The 24,793-nt window shown below is 34.8% G+C and overlaps 1 protein-coding gene across 1 annotated transcript; it reads right to left on the bottom strand.

Annotated features, from left to right (window-relative positions):
• Positions 1–1,308: 1,308 nt before the first annotated feature.
• On the bottom strand, positions 1,309–7,619 carry LOC125232756 (zinc carboxypeptidase-like). The gene is made up of 7 exons (XM_048138526.1): positions 7,597–7,619; positions 4,589–4,878; positions 3,955–4,345; positions 3,777–3,861; positions 3,298–3,500; positions 2,344–2,428; positions 1,309–2,067 (listed from the first exon to the last, which is right to left on the bottom strand). Exons 2-7 carry the CDS (start codon positions 4,870–4,872, stop codon positions 1,826–1,828), a joined length of 1,290 nt encoding a protein of 429 aa, XP_047994483.1. The 5' UTR covers positions 4,873–4,878; positions 7,597–7,619; the 3' UTR covers positions 1,309–1,825.
• Positions 7,620–24,793: the final 17,174 nt, after the last annotated feature.

The following is a 24,793-nucleotide window of genomic DNA, read 5'->3' as shown; positions in this document are numbered from 1 at the left end:
CAAGTTATTCGCGTCGTAACATTGAAAAGCGGGAACACGTTGTTCAAACGACCTGTTGTGAAGGTCTGTCCCTTACCTTTAGAATAAACTTATACAATCGTTACGACTCTTAATGTTAAGTTAAATATAAGTTTCATAAAATATTTTGGTATACTTTCGTATAGTTTCTTTTTTTATTTCTTTTAAAAGTCACTCCGTGTCTTTTAAGGTGAGCGGCATGTTCCGTCGAGGAACAGAGATTTTTAGTTTTAATTTCTTTTCTTGATATAGTTAAATAGTTATTTCATTTTCATACATACAAGGCAACACAATTTAGAAAGAATACTTTTTTCCATGTATATGTAGCACAGTTTTTTGGAGCTGGCAATTACAGAAGTCCCAAAGCGACTTTCCGGTGCGCCTACAACGCCACCTGGCGGGAATAAAGAAAAACTTTCTCTCTTCGATCGTGCGAGCGCCATGATCTGCGCTCCCGTTATTACGAATTAAAAATAGTTATCGGTGCACCGGCGCGACACAAACGTGAAAATTGACATTCAAGTGATATCAAAACCCAGTGACCTAAGCTTCCGTTTATATGTGACAATCGTTTTAGTGTGAGGATTTTCCCAAAGTGTTTCCACGTGGCCCCACAAGCGCCTCTGGACGAATGTAAGTTAGCCTCACCAATTAAACGCCGCTACAGTCTTATTAAACTTATTGACTATAATTACTGTTTAAATATAATTGATTTGTACAATATTGGTTTTTAGTTAAAATATTCGATATTTAATTATTCAAACTTTGTTATTGCAAAATTTAATAACAAAAAGTACAAGTTTAGTGGACTTGGTGCCTTAAGGCATTCCCTTCCAGTCAACAATTTCATAAAATAGAGATAGTTAGTTTGGTGCAAGATTATAGAGTCTGTATGAGTTTAGAATGAATAGATACGAATCAAAACTATTGTAAAATAAACATACACACAGACAATAAATAAAAATAAACATCTTCAAAACAATGGGACTTACCTTATCCAATATGTTTAAGATATAAAGTAATATCTTTAAAACGTTCCATTTTAAGCCTTGTCCAATAAAATAATTATCAAAAATACAGGCTAATCTATATGGATTACATTTCACCGCTTTGACATAAATGGTCTTTTATCAAATTATCAACGATAAATACCGAACATCATTATCAATGTTTCATAAAATTAACTGAATAAATTTAAGACGAATAATATACATATTTATTTATTATTATTTATTTCATTTGGCTAGTTTGTGGTCAAGAGTAAGTCCATTTCATAATAATAAAATGAAGTCCCGTTTGCAACAATTTTATATATGTGTAAAAATCGTGAAAGTTGAAATAAGTTTTACTACAGTAAACATTGATATTACACAGAATTGTTTTGCTTAAAGAAAATAAGAAAAAAACACTTGAAGCATAAAATCATGAAGTTAAATACGATCTTTATAATGATAAATACAAATATATTAAGAATAACAAATTAATAAAAGTTAAAAATATATCCATTGAAAAACATGTTAAAGGAGCATTCCATGAAATAGGCTACTGGTGTCCCGTACAAAGACGAATTTTCTGAAAATTGGCTGGTGAAAGAGGATCCTTATCTAAGGCATTGTGCAGAATTATGTACAGACAAATTATCAATTGCTTTAAACGCCGAAATAGAAAAATCGCAACGTACGAAATACCAAGCGAAATACAATGCATAGAATGTTCCTAAACTATAATTATGAGCATGAACATGTAAATGATTTTAAAGTTGTCGATGTTTTATCTTCCTCTTAATTTACAAGATATAACAAAACTCCTAGAATCTACTCCTAGAAGCAAACGATCCTGAAATGATAGAAGCAGAATTGAAGTAGCCCAAAGCTCGACCTTCCCTTATTAAGGCGAGTACCGAATCCCAAATTTCTTCATTGTTGGGTAATATTTGCTCAGCGGGCAGAAGATGACCATATTCACCAAGGTCTCGAAGTTCATAGGTGTACGTGAGAGGTATACGTAGTTTTTCTTTTACCCAGTCTGTACTAGCTCCCGTTGCTTCATCTAAAAAAAAAACCGTTACCGTTATTGGCTATTTCAGAAGTTCAAAAAAGTCAAGTGACTGACCGCAACTTCCATTAGCTATAAAAAAATTAATCTTGGCGACTTTTTGTCTTAAATCTATCCTTGGGTCCTAAAGCCTCCTAGAGATAAAACAATTTTAGCATTGTACGCAGAAACCTTTCATTAACTGTGTTTACATGTTTATAGCGTTTTTTAAAGATTTATGTGACTAGCATTTAATAGACAATAAAATACGACTATATGAAAATTACTTACAAACTACTTTAGCCACATTGCCAGCCACATATTTCGTTCCGTATCGCACTGTCAAAGAGCCTATAGCTCTGCGGGCGATTTTCACCTGTAATAAAAAAAAGAACACAAATTATAAATTAACCATAAAAAAGGGACTTTGTAAACATACATAAGGTCTTGCCTATATTCCCAAACGTAAGGGCAGAGTACATGAAACCGCTCAAGCTTCAGTGCCACTCTTGGCAACTAAGGAGTTGAAAAAAAATACTGAAGTGATATAGAAGTGACAGGGTGCCAGCCTATCGCTGACGCCACAATTTAACCCATATCCCACAGATTACTTCTACGACGCCGACACCCACAAAAGTACAAAAATAAGGAGTTGGTAAGTGAGCTACGAAATCGCATGGACAAATTATGAATGAATTTCGTTGATAAATTCGCCATGCACTTTTTCAGCTCACTGTACATTAATCACTTGTTGTCTACTTATAATTTTATAATCTTAATCAGTGTGACTAGCACGTTTTTTTAATACGTAGGTAAGTTATTGCGATAGCGTAAAAATGTTGCGGAAAAATTATATGTATATTTTATTGCAGTAGGTAAAAATTTGGCCCTCTGGTCACTTTCTCCATAAAATTGTAATTTTTAATGATATCTGTATAATACAAAAGGTAAAATTAAAAGAACGACTTCCTACATTAGAGGTACAGGTGTTTTGTAACGCGCTTATTTTTGAAGGCGGTTTTATTTTTTGTTAAAAAGTTTTTACGGAAACGTTCGTATTTGTTATGCTAGTTCAGACTGTATCAGTAGTCAGTAAGTTTTGTACTGAGACTGACTAAAATAGCATGACACGTACTACGTTTCCGTAAAAATACGAAGGAAAATATTTTCGCACTAGAACCTAACTAATGATGTAAGTTCGTTTCAAAAATCAACTTACGAGGATCAGTATGAATTAATAATTACCGAATCTTCATAATTGTCCAACCGGTCAGTAGTATTTCCGTAAGGAACCATAAGCATTTGCCCCGCAGAATGGAAGCTGATATACATTTCCATATTTTCTGCAACGCTTTCTATATAGGCGGCTAAAGTACTTGCTTCGGGTTCGGAAAACGGACCGGTACCAGCATAGATGTCGCTAGAAGCATCATTGCTGGAACCTTTAACTGTAAAGACAAACATTTTTCATTCTAATTATTTCACCAGTCAATTAACTCTTTCTGCAAAGTTCTGCAGGATAGTTTAGATCAAAATAAGTATAGGCACTATAGACCTCGCAAATCAGAGAGATAATTATAAGGTTTAGTTTTCGACTGTAATATTGACACATCCTTTTTATCATTTATTTTTATTGGAATCGTAACATATAATGATTACTTAATGTTAATTCTGCTTACATTTGCGGTACTATTTTTCATTTATTTAACACAAAAGTTACTTACGCATCCAATTGCTGTCCCAATTTCTGTTTAAATCAATTCCAAATTCAGTTCCAACGGGACGCCTGTTTTTACGCCACAGTCTGAACTAAAATAGAAACCAAAACATAAAAAAAAAATCTTCGCTATAATAATAAAAAAAATGCAATATGTTATTTAACACATAGGTATAGAAACTTACGTCTGTCCATGTCCAAACATAACCATCAGGGTTTGTGCAGGGAAATATGTACCAATCGAAATCTCTAGCAGCAGCTTGCGCTTCCGGATCTTCACTATACAAGAGCTGAGTAATAATGTAGTTTACTGTTGCGTCAGCTATCCATTCTCTAGCATGTATACCTCCTTCAATAAATATGGACTTTCTACCGCTACCGTGAGAAATTTTAACTCCTTTAATTTCTCTTCGTTCATATGACTCTCCTCCTTTTATTATTGTAACTATATCACTGTTGTCAGCAGCTATGTCATCAAGCCAAGAGTATATGTCTTCCAAAGGATAGTACGCGTCCCATGTCATAGATTGCACATTGCGTTGAATATATTTACCGTGTTTTTCGTTGTCAATTACCCTACAAACAGAAACATCTTAAATTGAGTTGAATTGAGAAAAAAAAGTTGAATCATCTTTTCACTGATCAAACAATCATGTGATACAAAAGGTTGGCTAATCGCGTTTTACCCTGAATTTTATTTTTAATATATACTCTCATCTCTGTGTGACCATTATTTTCCGTGCGTTACCTATATCTTCTCACTGGTCAATAAGTCCTATGTAATATTATGTTTTAGGGGATCATGCTTAAATTACTTACGTTTGTATATTTTCAATAGTAACTTCAGCATCAATACTATTTGCTTTTAATATATCATCAAACGTTTTTCTGTATCCAGGTGATGTTACTACGCTGACCATTTCATTGACAATTACTGGATCTTCGAAGAAATCTAACTGAGGGTTAGATAACATGGAATTTAGTATTTCTAGTTCTTCAGCGGTGCTCGGGGTTACCCTGTATAGGGCGTAATTTGTGAAATTGAACTTTTCACTATTTGCATAGCTGCTTAATAAAAGCAAGGTGGCTAGTAGTTTTAACATATTGTCCTGAAAAAAAAAAGTAAAATAAGCAATTGTAGGTACTTACATACGGTTAGGGAACTACTCTGTTTTTTTTTGTTGGAATAGCGTATCACAGTGCACAGACATAATATATTTTTCGCAACCAAATGTTTGGTGTATTTAAAACGGCTGTGAAATAGGGTGACGAATGACAATTATACACACTGGTCACAACAATTTTGTTAATTTTTATTACTTTTTCAAATAAAATCAAACATTTAAAAGGGACATTAAAATGGGATTTAACTGAAAACCTACAATCATAATATCAAATGAAATTAAACTATAAAAATTATAAACTTCAGGTTTTGGTTAATTTTACCATGTTTTGTTTCGATTTATACAAACGGATTATGCTTAGTTATAAGAGACTTGCACAAAAATATTACAAATTGTAAGGGGATGAAAATCCGTAGAGGGGTGGGGCGTGCGCGAGAGCGTAGTGAAAGGGCGGCGTGTAGCAGACTTAGGCTTTTATTTCCAGTCGGCACTATGCTAAGTACAATAAACTAGGTATCAAAGGCCGTACAGCGTCCTTGAGGACAGCAGTCGAGCGCTAAGGGAGCGATGATAGATTTAGTCAAATGGTCCACCAAAGTCCCGATACGGTACATAAGGTGTGCACGAATTGACTCCTAACTATTTCTCAAATTAAACATTGTTCAGTGGATGAGGTCGTTATCCCAGGAAAAATCTTAATAGCGTCAACTAGCTTTGGGATGCGCCACAGCACAGCGACATCTATTGAGTTTTGTGTGTAACAGATAAGTTGATCTTAGTACTAACATTGTTGTTTGTTTTTTACATGTTTGACTACTTATTTACAATCTTTACATTTACTAGTTACTTCAGTAAAATATACAAGTTACGGGAACCGTGTCCCATGATTTAAATATTTAAACATCGAAGTTCAATATCACAATATTGATACCCGTGGCGCCATCTGTTGACGGACGGCCAAACTAACAATTTGACGAATTTTATCTAAGAGTTACGTATTGACTTGATTACTATAAAATTCTAGGCACCCGTTAACACATGTTGCACTAGGTTTTAGAATTTTAAGTCTACGGGAACACTTAAATATTTGCTAAGTTCACTCGGAAAACCAGTACCGGTGGCGCCATCTAGTAGCGGCCGGTTAAACTAAGCTTGTTTGCACTGAGTTTATACGTTTTTGGTAAATATTCGCGTTACAGTCTCCCCCTCTGGAACTGCAGTCGACCCGGCGCAGTGACAGGAAAGTCGACGTTGAGTTGTAGTCAGTGTGGGAGCACGTCCGCGTTCATTTCCGGTTGCTGGTACAGGGGTAGTCTCTGGGTCTCCCCCTCTTCCATAAGACTGTAGGTGCGTTCCGTAGTGTTTAGCTACTGCACACTTCGGGCAACTGCTCCTAACAACGCCTGGCGTACCGCACCCATAACAAGTGTTGACGGGCGGTGGCGGAGACGGCGCTGGCGCTGCTGTCGCGGTTGTCGCAGTACAGGTAGTGGTTGTGGCTGGTGGCAGCACTTCAACTTTCACCGCTTTTCGAGCGGTCGCTTGTAGAGGCAAACTACATATTGCGTCATTGAGACGTTTGAAACACGTAGCTGCTGTCAGGAACGTTTGCACGCAGGCTGGATCCCGTTTACCGACGAAGAAGAAAGTTGCCTTCGCGAAGGAGCTACGCTTCACCGGCGGCGGAGCAGGACGTACAGCGCTGGTGATCGCCTCCAATAGCTGCTGGAACTGTCCTTCTGACATGTTAACAGCCATTTCTACACGTTGCCGCAAAATCTTCGCTCTTAGTGTCTCGACAGTCATCGACCTCGCGACGTCACAGCACGGCCTCGAGTTGGGCGCCAGATGTAAGGGGATGAAAATCCGTAGAGGGGTGGGGCGTGCGCGAGAGCGTAGTGAAAGGGCGGCGTGTAGCAGACTTAGGCTTTTATTTCCAGTCGGCACTATGCTAAGTACAATAAACTAGGTATCAAAGGCCGTACAGCGTCCTTGAGGACAGCAGTCGAGCGCTAAGGGAGCGATGATAGATTTAGTCAAATGGTCCACCAAAGTCCCGATACGGTACATAAGGTGTGCACGAATTGACTCCTAACTATTTCTCAAATTAAACATTGTTCAGTGGATGAGGTCGTTATCCCAGGAAAAATCTTAATAGCGTCAACTAGCTTTGGGATGCGCCACAGCACAGCGACATCTATTGAGTTTTGTGTGTAACAGATAAGTTGATCTTAGTACTAACATTGTTGTTTGTTTTTTACATGTTTGACTACTTATTTACAATCTTTACATTTACTAGTTACTTCAGTAAAATATACAAGTTACGGGAACCGTGTCCCATGATTTAAATATTTAAACATCGAAGTTCAATATCACAATATTGATACCCGTGGCGCCATCTGTTGACGGACGGCCAAACTAACAATTTGACGAATTTTATCTAAGAGTTACGTATTGACTTGATTACTATAAAATTCTAGGCACCCGTTAACACATGTTGCACTAGGTTTTAGAATTTTAAGTCTACGGGAACACTTAAATATTTGCTAAGTTCACTCGGAAAACCAGTACCGGTGGCGCCATCTAGTAGCGGCCGGTTAAACTAAGCTTGTTTGCACTGAGTTTATACATTTTTGGTAAATGTTCGCGTTACAAAATTAATTTATTTGTAACGAAAAAATATTAATTTCTAAGGCCACTTACTTGTTTTCAATATGTCTATGAACTAAATAATGGCTTTGATAGTATATCTTTTAAACCTTATGTGACAAACCTATTATCGAAATGTAGTCTAATCTTTATGGATATGGTTTAAAGCTATTTATTGTTTTTAGGATTCCGTAGTCAACTAGGAACCCTTATAGTTTCGTCATGTCTGTCTGTCCGTCCGTTCGTCCGTCCGTCCGCGGATAATCTCAGTAACCGTTAGCACTAGAAAGCTGAAATTTGGTACTAATATGTATATCAATCACGCCGACAAAGTGGTAAAATAAAACCGGCCAAGAGCGTGTCGGGCCACGCTCAGTGTAGGGTTCCGTAGTTTTACGTATTTTTCTCAAAAACTACTGAACCTATCAAGTTCAAAATAATTTTCCTAGAAAGTCTTTATAAAGTTCTACTTTTGTGATTTTTTTCATATTTTTTAAACATATGGTTCAAAAGTTAGAGGGGGGGGACGCACTTTTTTTTCCTTTAGGAGCGATTATTTCCGAAAATATAAATATTATCAAAAAACGATCTTAGCAAACCCTTATTCATTTTTAAATACCTATCCAACAATATATCACACGTTAGGGTTGGAATGAAAAAAAAATTCAGCCCCCACTTTACATGTAGGGGGGGTACCCTAATAAAACATTTTTTTCCATTTTTTATTTTTGCACTTTGTCGGCGTGATTCATATACATATTGGTACCAAATTTCAGCTTTCTAGTGCTAACGGTTACTGAGATTATCCGCGGACGGACGGACGGACGGACGGACGGACGGACGGACGGACGGACGGACGGACGGACGGACGGACAGACAGACATGGCGAAACTATAAGGGTTCCTAGTTGACTACGGAACCCTAAAAAGTGGAAAAAAATGTTTTGTTAGGGTACCCCCCCTTCATGTAAAGTAGGGACTGATTTTTTTTTTCATTCCTACCCCAACGTGTGATATATTGTTGGATAGGTATTTAAAAATAAATAAGGGTTTACTAAAATCGTTTTTTGATAAATTTAATATTTTCGGAAATAATCGCTCTTAAAGGAAAAAAAGTGTGTCTCCCCCCCCTCTAACTTTTGAACCATTTGTTTAAAAAATAATATGATAAAAATCACAAAAGTAGAACTTCGGAACTTGAGCCCCTACACTGAGCGTGGCCCGACACGCTCTTGGCCGATTTTTTTTTATTAGCACCAAAATATCGTCGACCGAGTGTGCTGATAGGTGACCCAGGACTCTATCTCTGACTTGCTTTGGCTGGCGTTAGGGATATAATTAACGATCGGGTTGAAATGAAAAAAAATCTAAGAGGCGAGTTGGCGCTGTGTAGTAGAATTTTTTATCCTATAGACAGGTATTTCATTCACCATTTTCATCCAACAGCCTAGTTCGTTTTAGATTCCATGAACTCTCAAAGAATCTTTGCACCCTGGCGGGTGCTGCTTCTGCGTGTGTCCCATGACTCATACATTCCTTATGGGTTTCCTATAATCTGCATATCTAAAACTTTTCAGAACAGTTTCAGAGATTAGGGGCGGAATATTTATTGAAACTTTATTGCACAATGAATAACGGATTACGCCCTTAACTACCAGTTGACTAGGGCAAGACACAAATTCTTGAATTTGTTGGATTTGCCATTATAATATTTAATAATTGTAACATTTTAAGGTACGTTTCTCTCAAACATTTAAATTTATGGCAATAATGTCGGTAGACAAAGAAATCGGGTCGGTTGGCAAGTTTACCTGGACTGGTTATAAAAGGGACTGCTCGTCGGCGAGCAGTCACTTTTAGTTCTACCAGCGCCACGAACAGAGATAAGTACCTTAATCTGATTATATAATAATAATAATAATTGTCTGAATTAATTTATGAGATTATTTGAAGTACCTTAATCTGATTATTTAATAAATACCTGAATTAATTTATGAATTTATTCAATGAAAATTGTCTGAATTAATTTATGAAATGGATTAATGAAAATGTAATTAAAAAGTTAATGTTTTAGTGTTTTGTTATAAACAACTCTACAACGCTGTTTATGTCTGATTATTTAATAATAATTACCCGTATTTAACTATGAAAATTAATTAACACGTTCGCTGCGGCAAGCCAAAACCTTAACCCAAAATCTAGTGCGTTACGAGGCCCAATCCGCCCCGTAATAGTTTACATCGTAGTGCGTTACGGGTATAAAAGTGCCCCGTACGCCTAAGTTCGTTAAAAGTGCTGTAAGTTCCTGAAATATTGCATTTTCCAATATTTTTTTTGACTAACTGTAAGAGTATGAAATTTCCTATGTGTCATTATCCCCGCACGTGGATACGATAAAAACTCACAAAATTATGTAGAAAAGAAAATACGGGGTTATTTTATCCCCGTATCGCACTAAAATTGAAAAAGTACGGGGCTTAGTACACCCCGTAACGCACGTAATGTATTAAGGTCGATAAATTAGTAGTGATGGGAAATAAAAAAATCGATGTATATGCTGTATTAACAAATAAATTACACATCAAAAATATGATACTTTGTACTCTTGTATTTTTGTGAAAGTAGTTAATATAATTAAGTAAAAAAGATAAATAAAATAAGATAAACCACCACCGTTTTTACATATTAAAAACATATATTTAATTACCAGCTTGCAATTAGATGTCAATTTGTGGTGATTTTGACGTTGATTGTGTGGGATAACCTTTGTTTTTGGAATAAAGTAGTTCTAACGTGTGGTTCGAGCGCTTCATTTTTAATTTGCCGATAACAAGTATTTCAGTAAGCACTGCACTAGCGATACTGTGCCCACAACCCCGTACGGGCCAGCAAATTCTTTTACGGGGTTCACGGAGACCCGTATCGCACTAAAAGGTAATTTTTGTCCCCTGGTCGGTACGGGGTTCCAGAGACCCCGTATATAATTAATATATCAATAAATAATACTTTTGAGCAGAAATCCAAATGTATTGTAAAAATGACCAAAATACAGCTTCCGCACCAGCGGAGTGATCACGATTTTTCTCACCCGCACTGAGTGATGACAGCGTACGGGGTTCAAAAACCCCCGTAACGCAGTGAACGTGTTAATGAAAACTACCTGAATAAATTGATGAAACTGACTAATGAAATTGTAATTAAAAATAAGCATATTTTACTATTTCATTATACGTAACTTAATAGTAACCATGTTTATGATTTTACTCCCTTGTTGAGTATTTGATGTGTTTCTAAAGAGTAAATATATAATTGGTGTCATTGCTTTATAACCAACGCAGTTTTATTATGTCCCATATTTGCTAATTGAATTACATATTTAAATTTATCCCAAAAACAAATTTAATTAGGATCGCTTACATGGAGAATTGCCCGAATTGTAATACAAATAAATGTTTACAATTATTTTATCATATTAGTCACTTCAGGTCATATGACATTTGGGTAAAGCTAATTTGTTCTTTGGAGGTTAGTTATTTCGTCATATTAATTAGTAGTCACTACAGGTCATATGACATTTGAGTAAAGCTAATTTGTTCCTTGGAAGTTAGTTACCTTTCTTGAAGTAAAAACGTTGATTATTATTTTGGACAAAAGGCTGCATATTATACACTAGGCTGGGTCGATTTTGAAAAAAAAAATTTTTTGATGCTGGGTATGTTTAAAAAGTTGCGTTTTGGTCTATTTAGCATAAGAAAAATAATTTAAAAAAAATCTGATATAACTTTTAGCTCTCTACCATAGCTTGAATATTAAAAAAAAAAGAATTTTCCGACGTTTTTAATTTTATTTTTAAAATGTGTTATAAAGCGTTTCGTAAGATTTTTTAAGTTTATTCATTAATTGCGAGTATCAGAACGTACATTACAGATACTTTTTTTTTACATCATAGACAATGGTAAGCGTACTTGCGTCAAAACTGTCAACTCAATTTACGCGTTTACCGCCAATTTGTTCATAAAAACTTCAAGTAAGAGTTCTCATAATTACTTAGTTTTATTTGGTGGTTTTTATGTAAAAAACTATATAATCGAGTGGAAAACTGATAAAAAGTTTAGTGAACGGTATAATATGTAAAATAAATTCAAGTTCTATTCCTAAAAATGAGTGCTAAACAGACTGCCGTCAAAACACGAAGTGAAGTTATTTGCCCTTTGTTTGGACCACCTTCAGACCTTAATGTGAAACTATTACCTACAATATCAGACACTATCAAATATATACTTATCGTAAGACACCGTTTGCAAGATCTCAATTCAGGAAAGCAACCGTCAATAACCGAAGTTTTTGGTTGTGTGAGCAGCGACATTGCGAAGATCTGGGCTTCTGCTTCTATCCCTACTGTAAGTCCCAAGAGAATAAAAGAGTTGTTAAAAAAGTATTACGATGAATACCTAAAGATAATACGGCACCCTAAAAGTAAAATGAATGATACATATAGGAATAAATTAACTAGCTTCAAGAACGATTGTTTAACGCGACTTTTCGACATTGCAGCATGCAAGTGCACGATTGTACTGACTACCAATTATTGTTCCTGTGCTAAGCAAAATAAAGTGCCAATCATCGAACAAACATTTTTGCTAGATCAACGATCTCACAGACAAATGATTATAGCTGGTGTAGACAAAATACAGACACAAAAAAATTGCATAAAAATTAAAAGACAGCAAAAGTTGCAGGACCGTATAACGGACTTTTATAACTCTCAACCAGATTTAAGCTCTAACCGAAAAATAACACGTACTTCGCCTCTTTCTAGAACTGATTACAATTCTATAACTACTCCACCTGTAATATCAACGCCGATGGCAGAACCAAGTGATCCATCTTATAACTACCTAAAATTACCAGAACTGGCAAAAACGTGTGATCGGTATGGAATTTCTAATCGATCCGGAGCTGCAATCGCAACTGCAGTGCTACAAGACGTAGGGCTTATATCTCACGATGACAAAAACTTAGTAGTGGATAAAAGCAAGCTACAACGGGCTCGACATAACGAAAGACTTAACTTGCAGGAGAATGTATCTTATAATCAATTGGAAGCGATTTATTTTGACGGCAGAAAGGACAAAACCTTGCTTATAGAACACACGACGCCACGAACAGGAACTGGTAAAGAAATTTGCAATTCAATCGTTGAATACTGTCAAAGCCACAAAATCGACTTAAATGATTTAAAATGTATAGGTTGTGATGGGACTGCCACTAACACTGGTTATAAATCAGGAGTTATTAGATTGACTGAGTTGAAGTTGCAAAAACCATTACAGTGGCTTATATGCCAACTCCATGCGAATGAGTTGCCTTTACGACACTTATTTTGTCAACTGGATGGAGGCACAAGTGGACCTAGAGAATACTCGGGGCCCATAGGAAAAGCTCTCGAAACCTGTGATAAATTGCGTGTAAAAAAGTACGCAGCGATTACTAGCTGTATTCGTAATATAGACCAAAGTGTAATAAAATCTTTAAGTACGGACCAAAAGTATTTGTACGAAATGTGTTGTGCTGTGTCAACAGGCACTTGTAGTGCAGAACTCGCAAATAGACAACCTGGAAAGATGGCTCATTCTCGTTGGCTTACCACAGCAAATCGAATATTACGATACTATATTGGATGTCAGAAACCGTCGAATAAATTGAAAACTCTAACAGAGTATATTGTTAAAGTGTACGCTCCGGTCTGGTTCGAAATAAAGCAAAAATCCACCTGTATTTTTGGTGCCCACCATGTATTTAATTTAATACGTTTAACTAGATCCTTCGATGACAAAGTCAGATCTATAATTGATCCTGTGATACAAAGGAATGCTTTTTTCGCTCACCCCGAAAACATACTAGTTGCTATGGTATCGGATGAGAGGAAAGTTGTGAGAGAACTTGCTCTTAGAAAAATTTTACAAGCAAGACGTCAGCCAACCAGTAATTCTGTCAGGGTGTTTAAATTGCCTCAGCTCAATTTTCTTGCAACTGATTATATAGACATGATAATCTGGGCTGAGTGTCAAGTTACACCTCCGCCAATAATGAGCCATTTGTCTGAAGAGGATTTGCAGAAGATGATAGACAACGTCTCACCGTCTCGAGATGTAATTTTCTCTAAATTTCCATGTCACACGCAGGCTGTAGAACGTTGCATAAAACTTGTGACGGAAGCATCGATCACGGTGGCTTCAAAAAATGCACGAGATGGAATTATTCGGACCAAACTGAAATCCAGATCTGTAATGCCATCTTTTGATAATAAGGCACAATACAACTGCTAACGTCGTTAAAGTACAAGTTTTTCAACAATTACATTTTCGAGATTATACTTCTACATTGTGACGAATTGCTTTTTCTATTACTAATTGCACTATGTTTTATATTATACGTGCGTTTTTTAATTATTTAGTAATATAAAAAATCAATATAAACATACACGAAAATTACACAAAATATTTAAAAAAGTCAAATCTTTGAACATCTGTAGAGGGCTAAATCATATAACGGATTAACATTATTTATACTAAATCTAAGAGGTTAAACATAATAGCAATTTTTTAGACCCCCCCAGATACGATTTATTACAAAAAAAAAAATTCCATATAAAATCGACCCAGCCTATTATACACCTTTAACATACTCGGTCGCATAATTGAATTGATATGATCTCTCATACAAGCATAAAATAAAAACGTTTCATTATATAACCAAAATGCTAAATTCAGAAGTGGAGATACGTTTTACCTAGCCATCTTTCAACACTGTGAATTATTTCAGAGATAACGGATTGAAATCTGCTGATCAACTTTCATACCACCATTCGAAGTGCAGTTTCTTCGGGCTGCCGATACCACAACATTGTGCTTCCTACATTTGGTCCTACTGACAGCGATGATGGGGCTGCACGGCCGACGCATGGTGCACCGATTTCGGGACCTTCTGAAAACCTGAATGGACTGGCGTTGTTATGATCATTAAAGTCGGTAAGGCCCTGAGGGCTCTGCATTATCATGTAAAAAATCTTGCTTTAAAGAAATATTTTTGTACCCACTGTGTTTTAAACTGATTTTGTTTACTTATTACGGAACTGCAGTTAATCGAGCTAGTTATTGAAAGAGCTAGTGTTATGATTATGACATCTTGAATAAATAAATTACCTCGTATTAGATCATGTTGTTTAAAAGAAAAACAGTTAAATCCTGAAGAAAGGGTATAAAAGTCAGAACTGAACAATACAGGTTTAGAACAATACAGGTTTAGAACAATACTGGTTTAGTTTCTTCCTTTGGGAATAAATTATATTTTGTTAATGACATAATTCGGTAAACAAGTTCTTGTTGTAAAGATTGTATTATGACACTACTGATCCGGAGTGATCCTATAACTGCGAAACAATATTTCGATTTTCGTATTGGTATAGGGTCTAAATCTCTGTATTGACCAACGTTTATTTTATTTTCCAAAAAATATTTTTAGCTATTTCTCTTGAGAAACACTAATTTGAAAATCACTAATATTTTTTTTTTGTTTATGTATTTAGCAAAGTGGCAATTTTCACTTAATAAGTAAAAATTTGATGACTCAAGATCGATGTTTTCAAGCAAATATGTACATTTCAAAAATCGCTTTCGTTTTTTTTAATACTCGCTTTTCAATTGTCCAATATTTGTTTTCGCTTACATTTTATAAAGATTTTTCTCCACATTGACCAGAATGAGACCTTTGTTTTTCTTTATGGCCCTCTAGAAATACTTCTTCCTACACAAGGATTTGACTCTGACTCATTATGTTATAAATTACTTTGCGTTAAACGTTAAGTAGATTGCCATTATAATGCGATACAAAAAAAATTGGCAATCGATATGTGATTTACTTTAGAAGGCGGTTTTTGTTGTTTATTTAACTATACTATACCAGAAACAAACAAATTAGTAATTTACCCTGCCTACCTGCAAAAATGTCAAATTTAAAGGTAGTATATTAGTGCTTTCTTCAAATAAGTGGCATGGCTTCAAAGTGAAAGTTGTTGGTTTATTTAAATACAATAGTTTAGTTACATACTTACCTACATCATAAAAAAAAATAGACTCAAAACTTACTGCTAAAAATGCTGTGCTTATTTTAACCTGTTCCTGCCCACCATGTAGGTACAGTTTGAGGCATTGAAATTTAAACCAAATTATTTAATAAATATGGTAGACTTTCTTTACCTATCTAGTTAATAAAAAAAAAATAGATTCAAAACTTGCTACTATAAATGCTGTGCTTATTCTAAGAAACGCTTAAACGTTTGTATCCCGCACTAACGTATTTCAAAATTATTTCACAAATTGCGGAGCAATAAAATCTACTGTTAGTACCCAACAGTATTGTTACACACACATCCCTATTAGTTTGAACTCAATTAACATTGAAACTTTTTCCAAGTTGCTGTTACCTCGGACAAATTACTGATCTGATCTATTTATCATTGCGAGTATGTTTACAATTTTGTTTTCTCTTTTCGTTGAGAAGTAACGATTAAGGACGTGTCTGAAATTTTAATTCTACTTCCACGTTTGTGTGTCTGTTATCGCATATCTTAGGCTCAAAAACGAATAAAGTTTTATTTATTTATTTAAACTTGCCATTTTCTATCAGTCAACCATTGGGCAAAACAGAGATAGTTTGGTGGACGCCATTATAAAGCCAGTATGAGATTTTAATGATTAAATAAAAGTTGATTCTATTATAAAATAAACATATATATAGATACAATAAATGAACTTACATACATATTAACATATACGTAGATAAATAAATGGACCTAGTGCAAATAAAGGCTTACGCAACTTGCTTTATAAAGAGAGTTTACTCTGTGCTTGCCTGGTTTTCGAGTTTGGGTAGATTAATATCTACAAAGAATTTTTATTGATTTCCGTTAATATTAGGGGACGGTTCTTTAGGTAAATTACAATTAATTTCTGTAAGAAAATATTGTCTTTTCTCTTACTGTTATCGAGTTATTCGGGTACGTATCACAATGTCTAAAGTTAAAAACCTAACGTTAAATGACCTACGTTCAAAATACCTAAAATCAAAATACATAATGGTGTTTCGACCGAAATTCAAAATACCTAAAGTTTAAAAAGGTGCACATTATAATGTTTAAAATAAAAAAACTAACGTTAAATGACCTACGTTCAAAATACCTAAAATTAAAAAAACAAACGTTAAATGACCTACGTTCAAAATACCTAAAATCGAAATACCTAATGATTAAATCCGAAAAGCAAAAATGTCTAATAAATGGGGCTTAAATAACCGGTTGACCCTTGAATCGTCGACAGACAATTAATCGAATATTATTTCAAACACAACGTTTCAAATAATTTCATTTCATCGACAGTTCATATCGTAGAATGATCGATACAAGTCAAATTAAACCGTGGACTTTTACTTCGTAGATAACTTATTCCGAGTATACTTTATATCGTGGTATATACTCTGAAAGCCGTTCTTTTCTGTGTGATCGCGCAGTTCTAACCTAATTTTAGATTTAAACCAATCGGGTTCCCTCTATTTGGCATACCTTTAATTGTCCGAAACGATTTTCGCATAACAGACTTCGCATAATCGATTATCGACGAATGTTAATTTGGCAGAAAACTTATTTGACATAATATAAAATAATACTAATATTATTTTTTACGAAAATGAGTTCGAATAATACTTTTTACGCTGATTCTTTTTTATGAATAACATTGATTTGCAAAATTGTATTTGGAATATTTCTTAAAATCAGAATAACCACTCATACTAAATGTAGTCAGGAGAGTCGGTTAGGTTAGGTTAGAACTGCGACCTCAAGAAATACAATATTTTGTTAAGAATGCACGAATGGAATGCAGATGGCAACCCCGGCTGTCAAACGATAAGCAGCTGATTTTGCTAGGTCCCTTTAAAATAATTATTTTTTAAGGATATTTTGTGTAATAATTACTATTTTAAGTGTAATCTAAGTAGATTTAACATTAAGTTTTGTATAAATATAATAAGTGAAGTGTTTTAGTGACGTTTACCAGTGTCTTTGATGTCTCAGGTTTGTAGCCGTTATAGGTTATAAATTTGAAATATCTGTTCGCCTTTGTACACTTTCTAGGTCGTATTGTCACTAGTTATTGTTAATTGTGTTTTTCAATTCAGTGTTAACGTGTGTACAAGGCTAGAACAAGTGTAGACATAGTTAAGCGTCATTATTTCATGTAAGTACCTACCTGCAACCGCTGAGCTTGAGTAAGCAATTTCTTGCTTTGTTTTAGTGTTTAGTACATTAAAAACCCATCTACAATGCAAACACGCAGAGCAGCTGCAGCAGCCGCAGCAGCGGCTCTCCAGCAGGAGCCTGAAAAGTGTGATAAGCTCCAACTTACCTTGCTGGAATTAAAACAATCCAAGGAATTTAGTGCTCAATTGATCAGTGAAAGAGAAGACAGTGAGAAAGAGCTTTTATTAGTAATTGATAGGAACGATAAGTTGAAAAAGGAACTGTGTACATTAGAGAGTGATTACAATAATGTAAATTCAGAGCGGGCCCGGCTTCAGGAGACGGTTGACAGGTTTATGGAGTGCAACGCTGCATATGAACAGGCCCTGAAAGACATCGACTCATTGGAGAGAGCACTGCACGACGCCCACGAACAAATCTACGAGCTACGGGAGGCCCAAAACCAAGCAGCTGCGGCACACACTCAGACCTTGTTCGAGGAACTGGTCCGGCCTGACTCCCAGTTGGTTACCGCAGCAATTGAAATCCCTTTGGTCACTACAGATTTAGCCAATGATACCACCACACCAAGGTTAGTAAATTGCAGCGGAAACAAACTAAAGAAATATATTAAATTGAATAAAGTCATTAGAAAAAAAAAACTGTCAAAAATAAATAAATTGTTTTTCAAAAAATTAAAATATTGTAAAGTTAATATAGGCTTAGTGGATAAGTTGGATTTGTATTCTGCTCAGTTAGAAAATAGTAAATTACAGTATGAAACTGACACACAGGCGTTAAAATCAAAAATTCAGACTTTGGAGGATTCAATAAAATCTTTGGAAGGCATAAATGAAAGTTCAAAAAAAGTTATTAATGAATATTCTTTGGCTATGGATGACTTAATATCCCAGATAAAGCATAATTCAGACCGCTTTGAGTCGTTGACCAATGCCCAGTCATGTGCATGTAAGCAGGTGACCGGGGATTTGTCAACCAGCACACTCTACCCAAGCCTGTATGACAGTTTACAACAACAGCATATAAGTGGTAGTAGCTCTTTCGACACTTCTCTAAAATGTATACCTAAGCCTAATGTTATTATGTACTGTGATGAAATTGGAAGCGATATGAGCTCATTTCTAAACTTTTACTTAAGGGGACTTAGTACAATCAACCATTGTTTGCCTCATAGTAGTTTTGAAAATATTTTAAAACAAATTTTAAATGACAGTGATATTCATTCTCAGACGACACTGCTTATCTTTATGGGAAATAGGGGCAATGTGAACAAAAGTAATTTGGTCAAATACTTTGAACAGTTAAACTCAATGGCAGTGCATAAAATTATTTTTTTCACATTCCCCTACTGTTCCCAAATGTCAGAGGCAGAAAATAACACTAGACATAAGTTAAATATAGCTTTATATAATCTTTGTACATATAGTAGTAAGGTTAGCATAATTGACACTAACAAATTTGTTAGTAAATACCATATGCCTATGGTATTTTTGACTAAAGGTAATTGTTACCTTTCAAATTATTACAAAAGACAAATAGCATCACCTTGAAAAAACACATAACTTTTGTACCAGTAACCTCGGACCGCGTGGAAAGAATGAAACAGAGTTTAGTTCAGGCGCTACCCGTTCTGTCTCCAAACATGAGTCCTAATGATATGTATAATTCATTCTTTCACACATATATGGAAAATTATAATACGATATTTACAACAAAAACGGTCACGGTTAGTGATGCATCAGTTTTTAGTGAGTGGGCAACTGCAGAGTTACATCAACGAAGACGTGCATTGTATGCCTTGTATGAGGAACGGCGGTTTAATACGAGTGATGAATTTAAAGAACATGTCAAACAATTTTCGAAACAGTTTAAATTAGATTGTCATACCGCTAAACGTAATTATTTAAGCAAGAAAATTAAAAGTAGTTCCGATATAATTAAAGCAACGTGGAAAGTAATTAACGTGGAGACTGGTCGGTCAAAGCAAAGAACAAATGAACTGAAATTAAAAATTGATGGCAAAATTGTAGATTCCAATTTAGAAGTAGCAACAGAATTTGAAAAGTTCTTCACTGATATACCAGTTTCCACAACTAGGCACTTAAATTCATCACCCGCATCTGCCGTTACATTGTTAGAAGATAATGTCACAGAATGTAGTAGAGACCTTGTATTTGAACATGTTAGTACCTCAGATATAATTAAGGCATTTCAATCAATTAATGTTAAAAAAACTTGTGACCTCTGGGGAGTCTCTGTCCATGGTGTTAAATCTTTAATAGAAATTGTAGCGCCTGACTTGGTAGTTATCTTTAATAACAGTGTTGATTGTGGTGAGTTTCCTGATCTTATGAAACACAGTAAAGTCATTCCATTATTTAAATCTGGTAGCACATCCGACCCCACTAATTTTAGACCGATATCAGTGTTACCGACATTCAGCAAATTTTTTGAAAAGTTAGTGTTATTTCAGCTATTGCAACATTTTAACATCAATAATCTAATGCACAATAAACAATTTGGTTTTACACGGGGTCGCTCAACAACCGACGCTGGTGTTGAGCTAATCAAACAGATTTTCGATGCCTGGGAGGAGTCACAGGATGCCTTGGGTATCTTCTGTGATTTATCTAAGGCTTTCGATTGCGTCTGTCATGAAACACTGATCAGGAAATTGCACTACTATGGAGTGCGAGGATCGGCACTGAATTTAGTCAAATCTTACTTACACGATAGAATACAAAGGGTCGACGTGAATGGACAGCGCTCACCGGGGTCACTAGTCTCTATGGGTGTACCGCAGGGATCAATATTGGGGCCTTTCCTGTTCCTTATCTACATTAATGACCTGCCATATCTTGTAAAGACCCACCATGATATAGTATTGTTTGCAGATGATACTTCCCTTATTTTCAAAGTCAAACGTCAGCAACAAACTTGTGAAAATGTAAACAATGCTATTTCCGAAGTAGTTAATTGGTTTAGTGTTAATAACTTATTGTTAAATGAGAAAAAGACTAAATGTATTAAGTTTGTAACGAGTAATGCTAAAAATGAACAAGCAAGTGTCGTTGTGAAGGATGAGGAATTGGAACTGGTAGATAGTACAGTTTTTCTTGGCATAACTTTAGATTCTAAACTTCAGTGGGGTCCCCATATTGCTACCCTCTCGAATAGACTGAGCTCTGCAGCATTTGCAGTGAGCAAGATCCGTCAGTTAACAGACGTGGAAACAGCTCGATTAGTTTATTTTAGTTACTTTCACAGCATTATGTCATATGGTATTTTACTATGGGGCAGTGCTTCAGAGATAAATACCATATTTGTTCTGCAGAAGAGGGCTATTCGAGCAATATACAAAATGAACCATAGAGACTCACTTAGAGATAAGTTTAAGGACATTAATATAATGACAGTGCATTGTCAATATATTTATGAGAATATTGTGTATGTACATAAAAACATTTATAAATTTAAGAAAAACTGTGATGTACATAATATAAACACTAGAAATAAGCATAAGCTTGCAGTGCCCTTCACTCGGCTCCATAAAATTAAAAAATCATTCATGGGTAATTGTGTAAGATTTTATAACAAACTTCCTAATGCCATCACTGAACTGTCTTTTAATCGATTTAAACATTATGTAAAGCGTATACTGATCTCTAAAGCCTACTACAGCACACAAGACTACATGAATGATGAAACACCGTGGGATACAAGTATTGTTGAAAACCATTAATTATATAGCTTATTAATGATGATAATTATTGATAATTCAATGTATTTTTATACAATTTTTTTGACATTTAGAATTTATTCTAGAAGTTTTTATACTAGTATTTTTTTATACAATTTAGATTGATATCATTTTATTAAATCAATGTAGTTTTAAAACAATATTGTTTATTGCACCAATAAATTGCTCTGATATTTAGAATAAGATGAATATTGTACACTGTTGACAATTTAAAAGTGCTTATTGTAAGCCTATTTGAATAAAGAATATTTTGATTGATTGATTGAATGTCGGTTAGGTTAGGTTAGGTTAGAACTGCAACATCAATATAGTAGTATTAGCTATGATAAAAATTCTGCGTGATAAATTTCGACTAAACAATGTTATGCATAAAAACCACACCTTTATGCACAACATATATTCGAACAAACAAAAATATGCCTAGATAAATTATGCGTAACTATACTATGCTTAAAATTAATACTTCAATATACCCTCTTTTACGCTCGCGGAACCTACCCTACTACTTCGGTAATTTGACCGGTTAATCATTTTAGGTATTTTGACCATAGGGTATTTCAAATGTTAATGTATAAAATTTAGGTTACATAGTTTTTGGTATTTCAAACATTAGGTATTTAGTCCAATAGGTATTTTAAATTTCGGTAATTCGTGCGTAGGTGAAACTTGCTTAGGTATTTAAAATCATTAGGTATTATGATTTTAGGTATTTTGAACGTAGGTCATTTAACGTTAGGTTTTTTTATTTTAGATATTGTGATACGTACCCAGTTATTCAGGGAATGAATTTAGTGGCTCAGTAAGCATAGTAATAAAGGCTGCCTTTGTAATTCCTTATCATTATTTATTGTTACATGTGTCGTCATTTACTTGAGACTGACTTTACTGTTTCTACGGGTCTCTCACATGATTGACAGATTTATAATGTATGAAAACGATTAAAAAAAAACCCTTTTTCTAATTTAATAAGTGATTTGCCGGGTGGTTCCTGATAGGGATCCTGGCGACTGTCAAATTTAACAAAAAAACACTGTGTTTTCATATCAGCGGGTTCGTATAAGTAATAAAATTAATTTGGTCTCCCAACAAGAAAGTCATTATTAAAAAAAGGAAAGCAAAAAAAAATAAGATTAATAAATTAAATTATGAACAATAATACAAATCTCACAGAACAAGATTCTGCAAAAAAAAAAAGGGTCACTAGGTAGGTACTTATTCATCTTTCATGCTGAGTAGAGTACCTACAGAAAATTGTGTGAATAGATTCAAATAAATAAGATTCTTTGGGAAAAGGGACCATTTTCAAAATATAACTGTATAAATAAGTGGGCGATTCTATATGCTTCTTTTCCTGATTATTCGTCACGTTTATGCTTTACTTCTCAAGATTGCTCATTACATAGTTAATATGTGATACTGTAATGCTTAATAAATATATTAGGTATACTATTTACTGAAAACCGTTGCTGATAAAGCGATATTTACCATGTAATAAGCTACGAATAAAGGAACATGAGTTTTCAGTTTGTACGGCATTTGCATCTTACATGACATGCCCTTCATAAAATATTATGTCGTTAGGTCAGACTGGCCGAGCTGTTTGGAAGATATAATAATATTCACACTTGTTGATTGATCGTTAAGTAATCAGAAATAAATATATAGCTCGATTAATTGAAGTCCTATGATACTGTATCTTTTTACAGTACAATACAAAGATAAAAACATTTTGTGATAAAACTTGATGAAAGATATACCTATCGATGATGCTATATCTGTAAAGAAAATGTAAAATGGTATACAAAATGGTAAATGGCCATATAAGTGCTGATTATCTTAAAGCATTCCGCAAAAAAAAAACTGGCTATATTTATTGTGTACTTGCTATACTATTACATCAATTTAAGATTACAATAAATAACTGAAAAAAGGTAGCTTTTTTTTGCCGATTGCTTTAAGTCCGGATTAGCCGTGTTGGATATGTATACGGATATGGATACATATGTAATAAAATGTGTAATATATATTATAATACTATGTATAATTGACAACGTTTCAAAATTTTCAGTGTCCCTAAATCGGAAACCATTTCGAGATATATTAATATAATATTTTTTTTTCTCCGTATTTTTAGTATAAAAAAATCTTAAAAAATAGTTATGGGGAAGTGACGTCAATAGCTGATTTAAAGCTGTCACTATTACAAAAAATCTTCCAGTTGGGAAGTCACTTGAGTTTGACAGTGACACTTGACAGTCAAACATACCGGACTGTTTAAGCTGACTGTTAAAACTTTTTTTTTTTTGGAAATAATTTTGTCGTTTTCTTAGGTGTATGAAACAACACATGTGACATCATAAAGCTGTCTTCTTACGCTCTTTCTGCTCGAAGTAGTAATAAGGGATTTTCTCATTAAAATAGCAGTTTTTGGAAAAATAAAAAAAAAACGTGTATCTTTTAGAATTGAGTTCTTTCAAACCAAACAATAAAAAGTAATACTTAAAAATATGAAATGTTGTCAATTGTATATATACTGCTGGTCGGTTATGTGTCTGATGATTGCTTGACGTCATGGTGCAGCAGGTGACGGAGCTTTCATGCCAGGGCACATAGCTACAAAAATACTGTTGGTCGGTTGTGTGTCTGATGATTGCTCGACGTCATGTCGCAACAGGTGACGGAGCTTTCATGCCAGGGCCCACAGCTACAAAAATACTGTTGGTCGGTTGTGTGTCTGATGATTGCTCGACGTCATGTCGCAACAGGTGACGGAGCTTTCATGCCAGGGCCCACAGCTACAAAAATACTGTTGGTCGGTTGTGTGTCTGATGATTGCTCGACGTCATGTCGCAACAGGTGACGGAGCTTTCATGCCAGGGCCCACAGCTATAAAAAAAATGCTGGTCGGTCACAAGTCTGATGTTTGCCTGGCTTCACGGGCAGCAGGTGATGGGGCTTACATGTCAAGGCTTGTGGCTACTTACTATAAGAGTTAGATTAAGATATGTAACTATGTAAACTTTTGTACTTCGAGATCGAAGTACTTGTCAGTATGGCCGTGTTGGATTTGCCATTATAATATTTAATAATTGTAACATTTTAAGGTACGTTTCTCTCAAACATTTAAATTTATGGCAATAATGTCGGTAGACAAAGAAACCGGGTCGGTTGGCAAGT

This window comes from Leguminivora glycinivorella, chromosome 13, assembly GCF_023078275.1.
Source record: "Leguminivora glycinivorella isolate SPB_JAAS2020 chromosome 13, LegGlyc_1.1, whole genome shotgun sequence".
Lineage (NCBI taxonomy): Eukaryota > Metazoa > Arthropoda > Insecta > Lepidoptera > Tortricidae > Leguminivora > Leguminivora glycinivorella.
This window is presented reverse-complemented; position numbering and strand designations above follow the sequence as displayed.

Coding starts and splice junctions, on each gene's coding strand:
- LOC125232756 (XM_048138526.1), bottom strand. CDS start 4,872: ATGTTAAAACTACTAGCCACCTTGCTTTTATTAAGCAGCTATGCAAAT. Junction 3,862..3,954: donor ATGTTTGGACATGGACAGAC/GTAAGTTTCTAT, acceptor TTTCTATTTTAG/TTCAGACTGTGGCGTAAAAA. Junction 2,068..2,343: donor CAATGTGGCTAAAGTAGTTT/GTAAGTAATTTT, acceptor TTTTTTTTTTAG/ATGAAGCAACGGGAGCTAGT.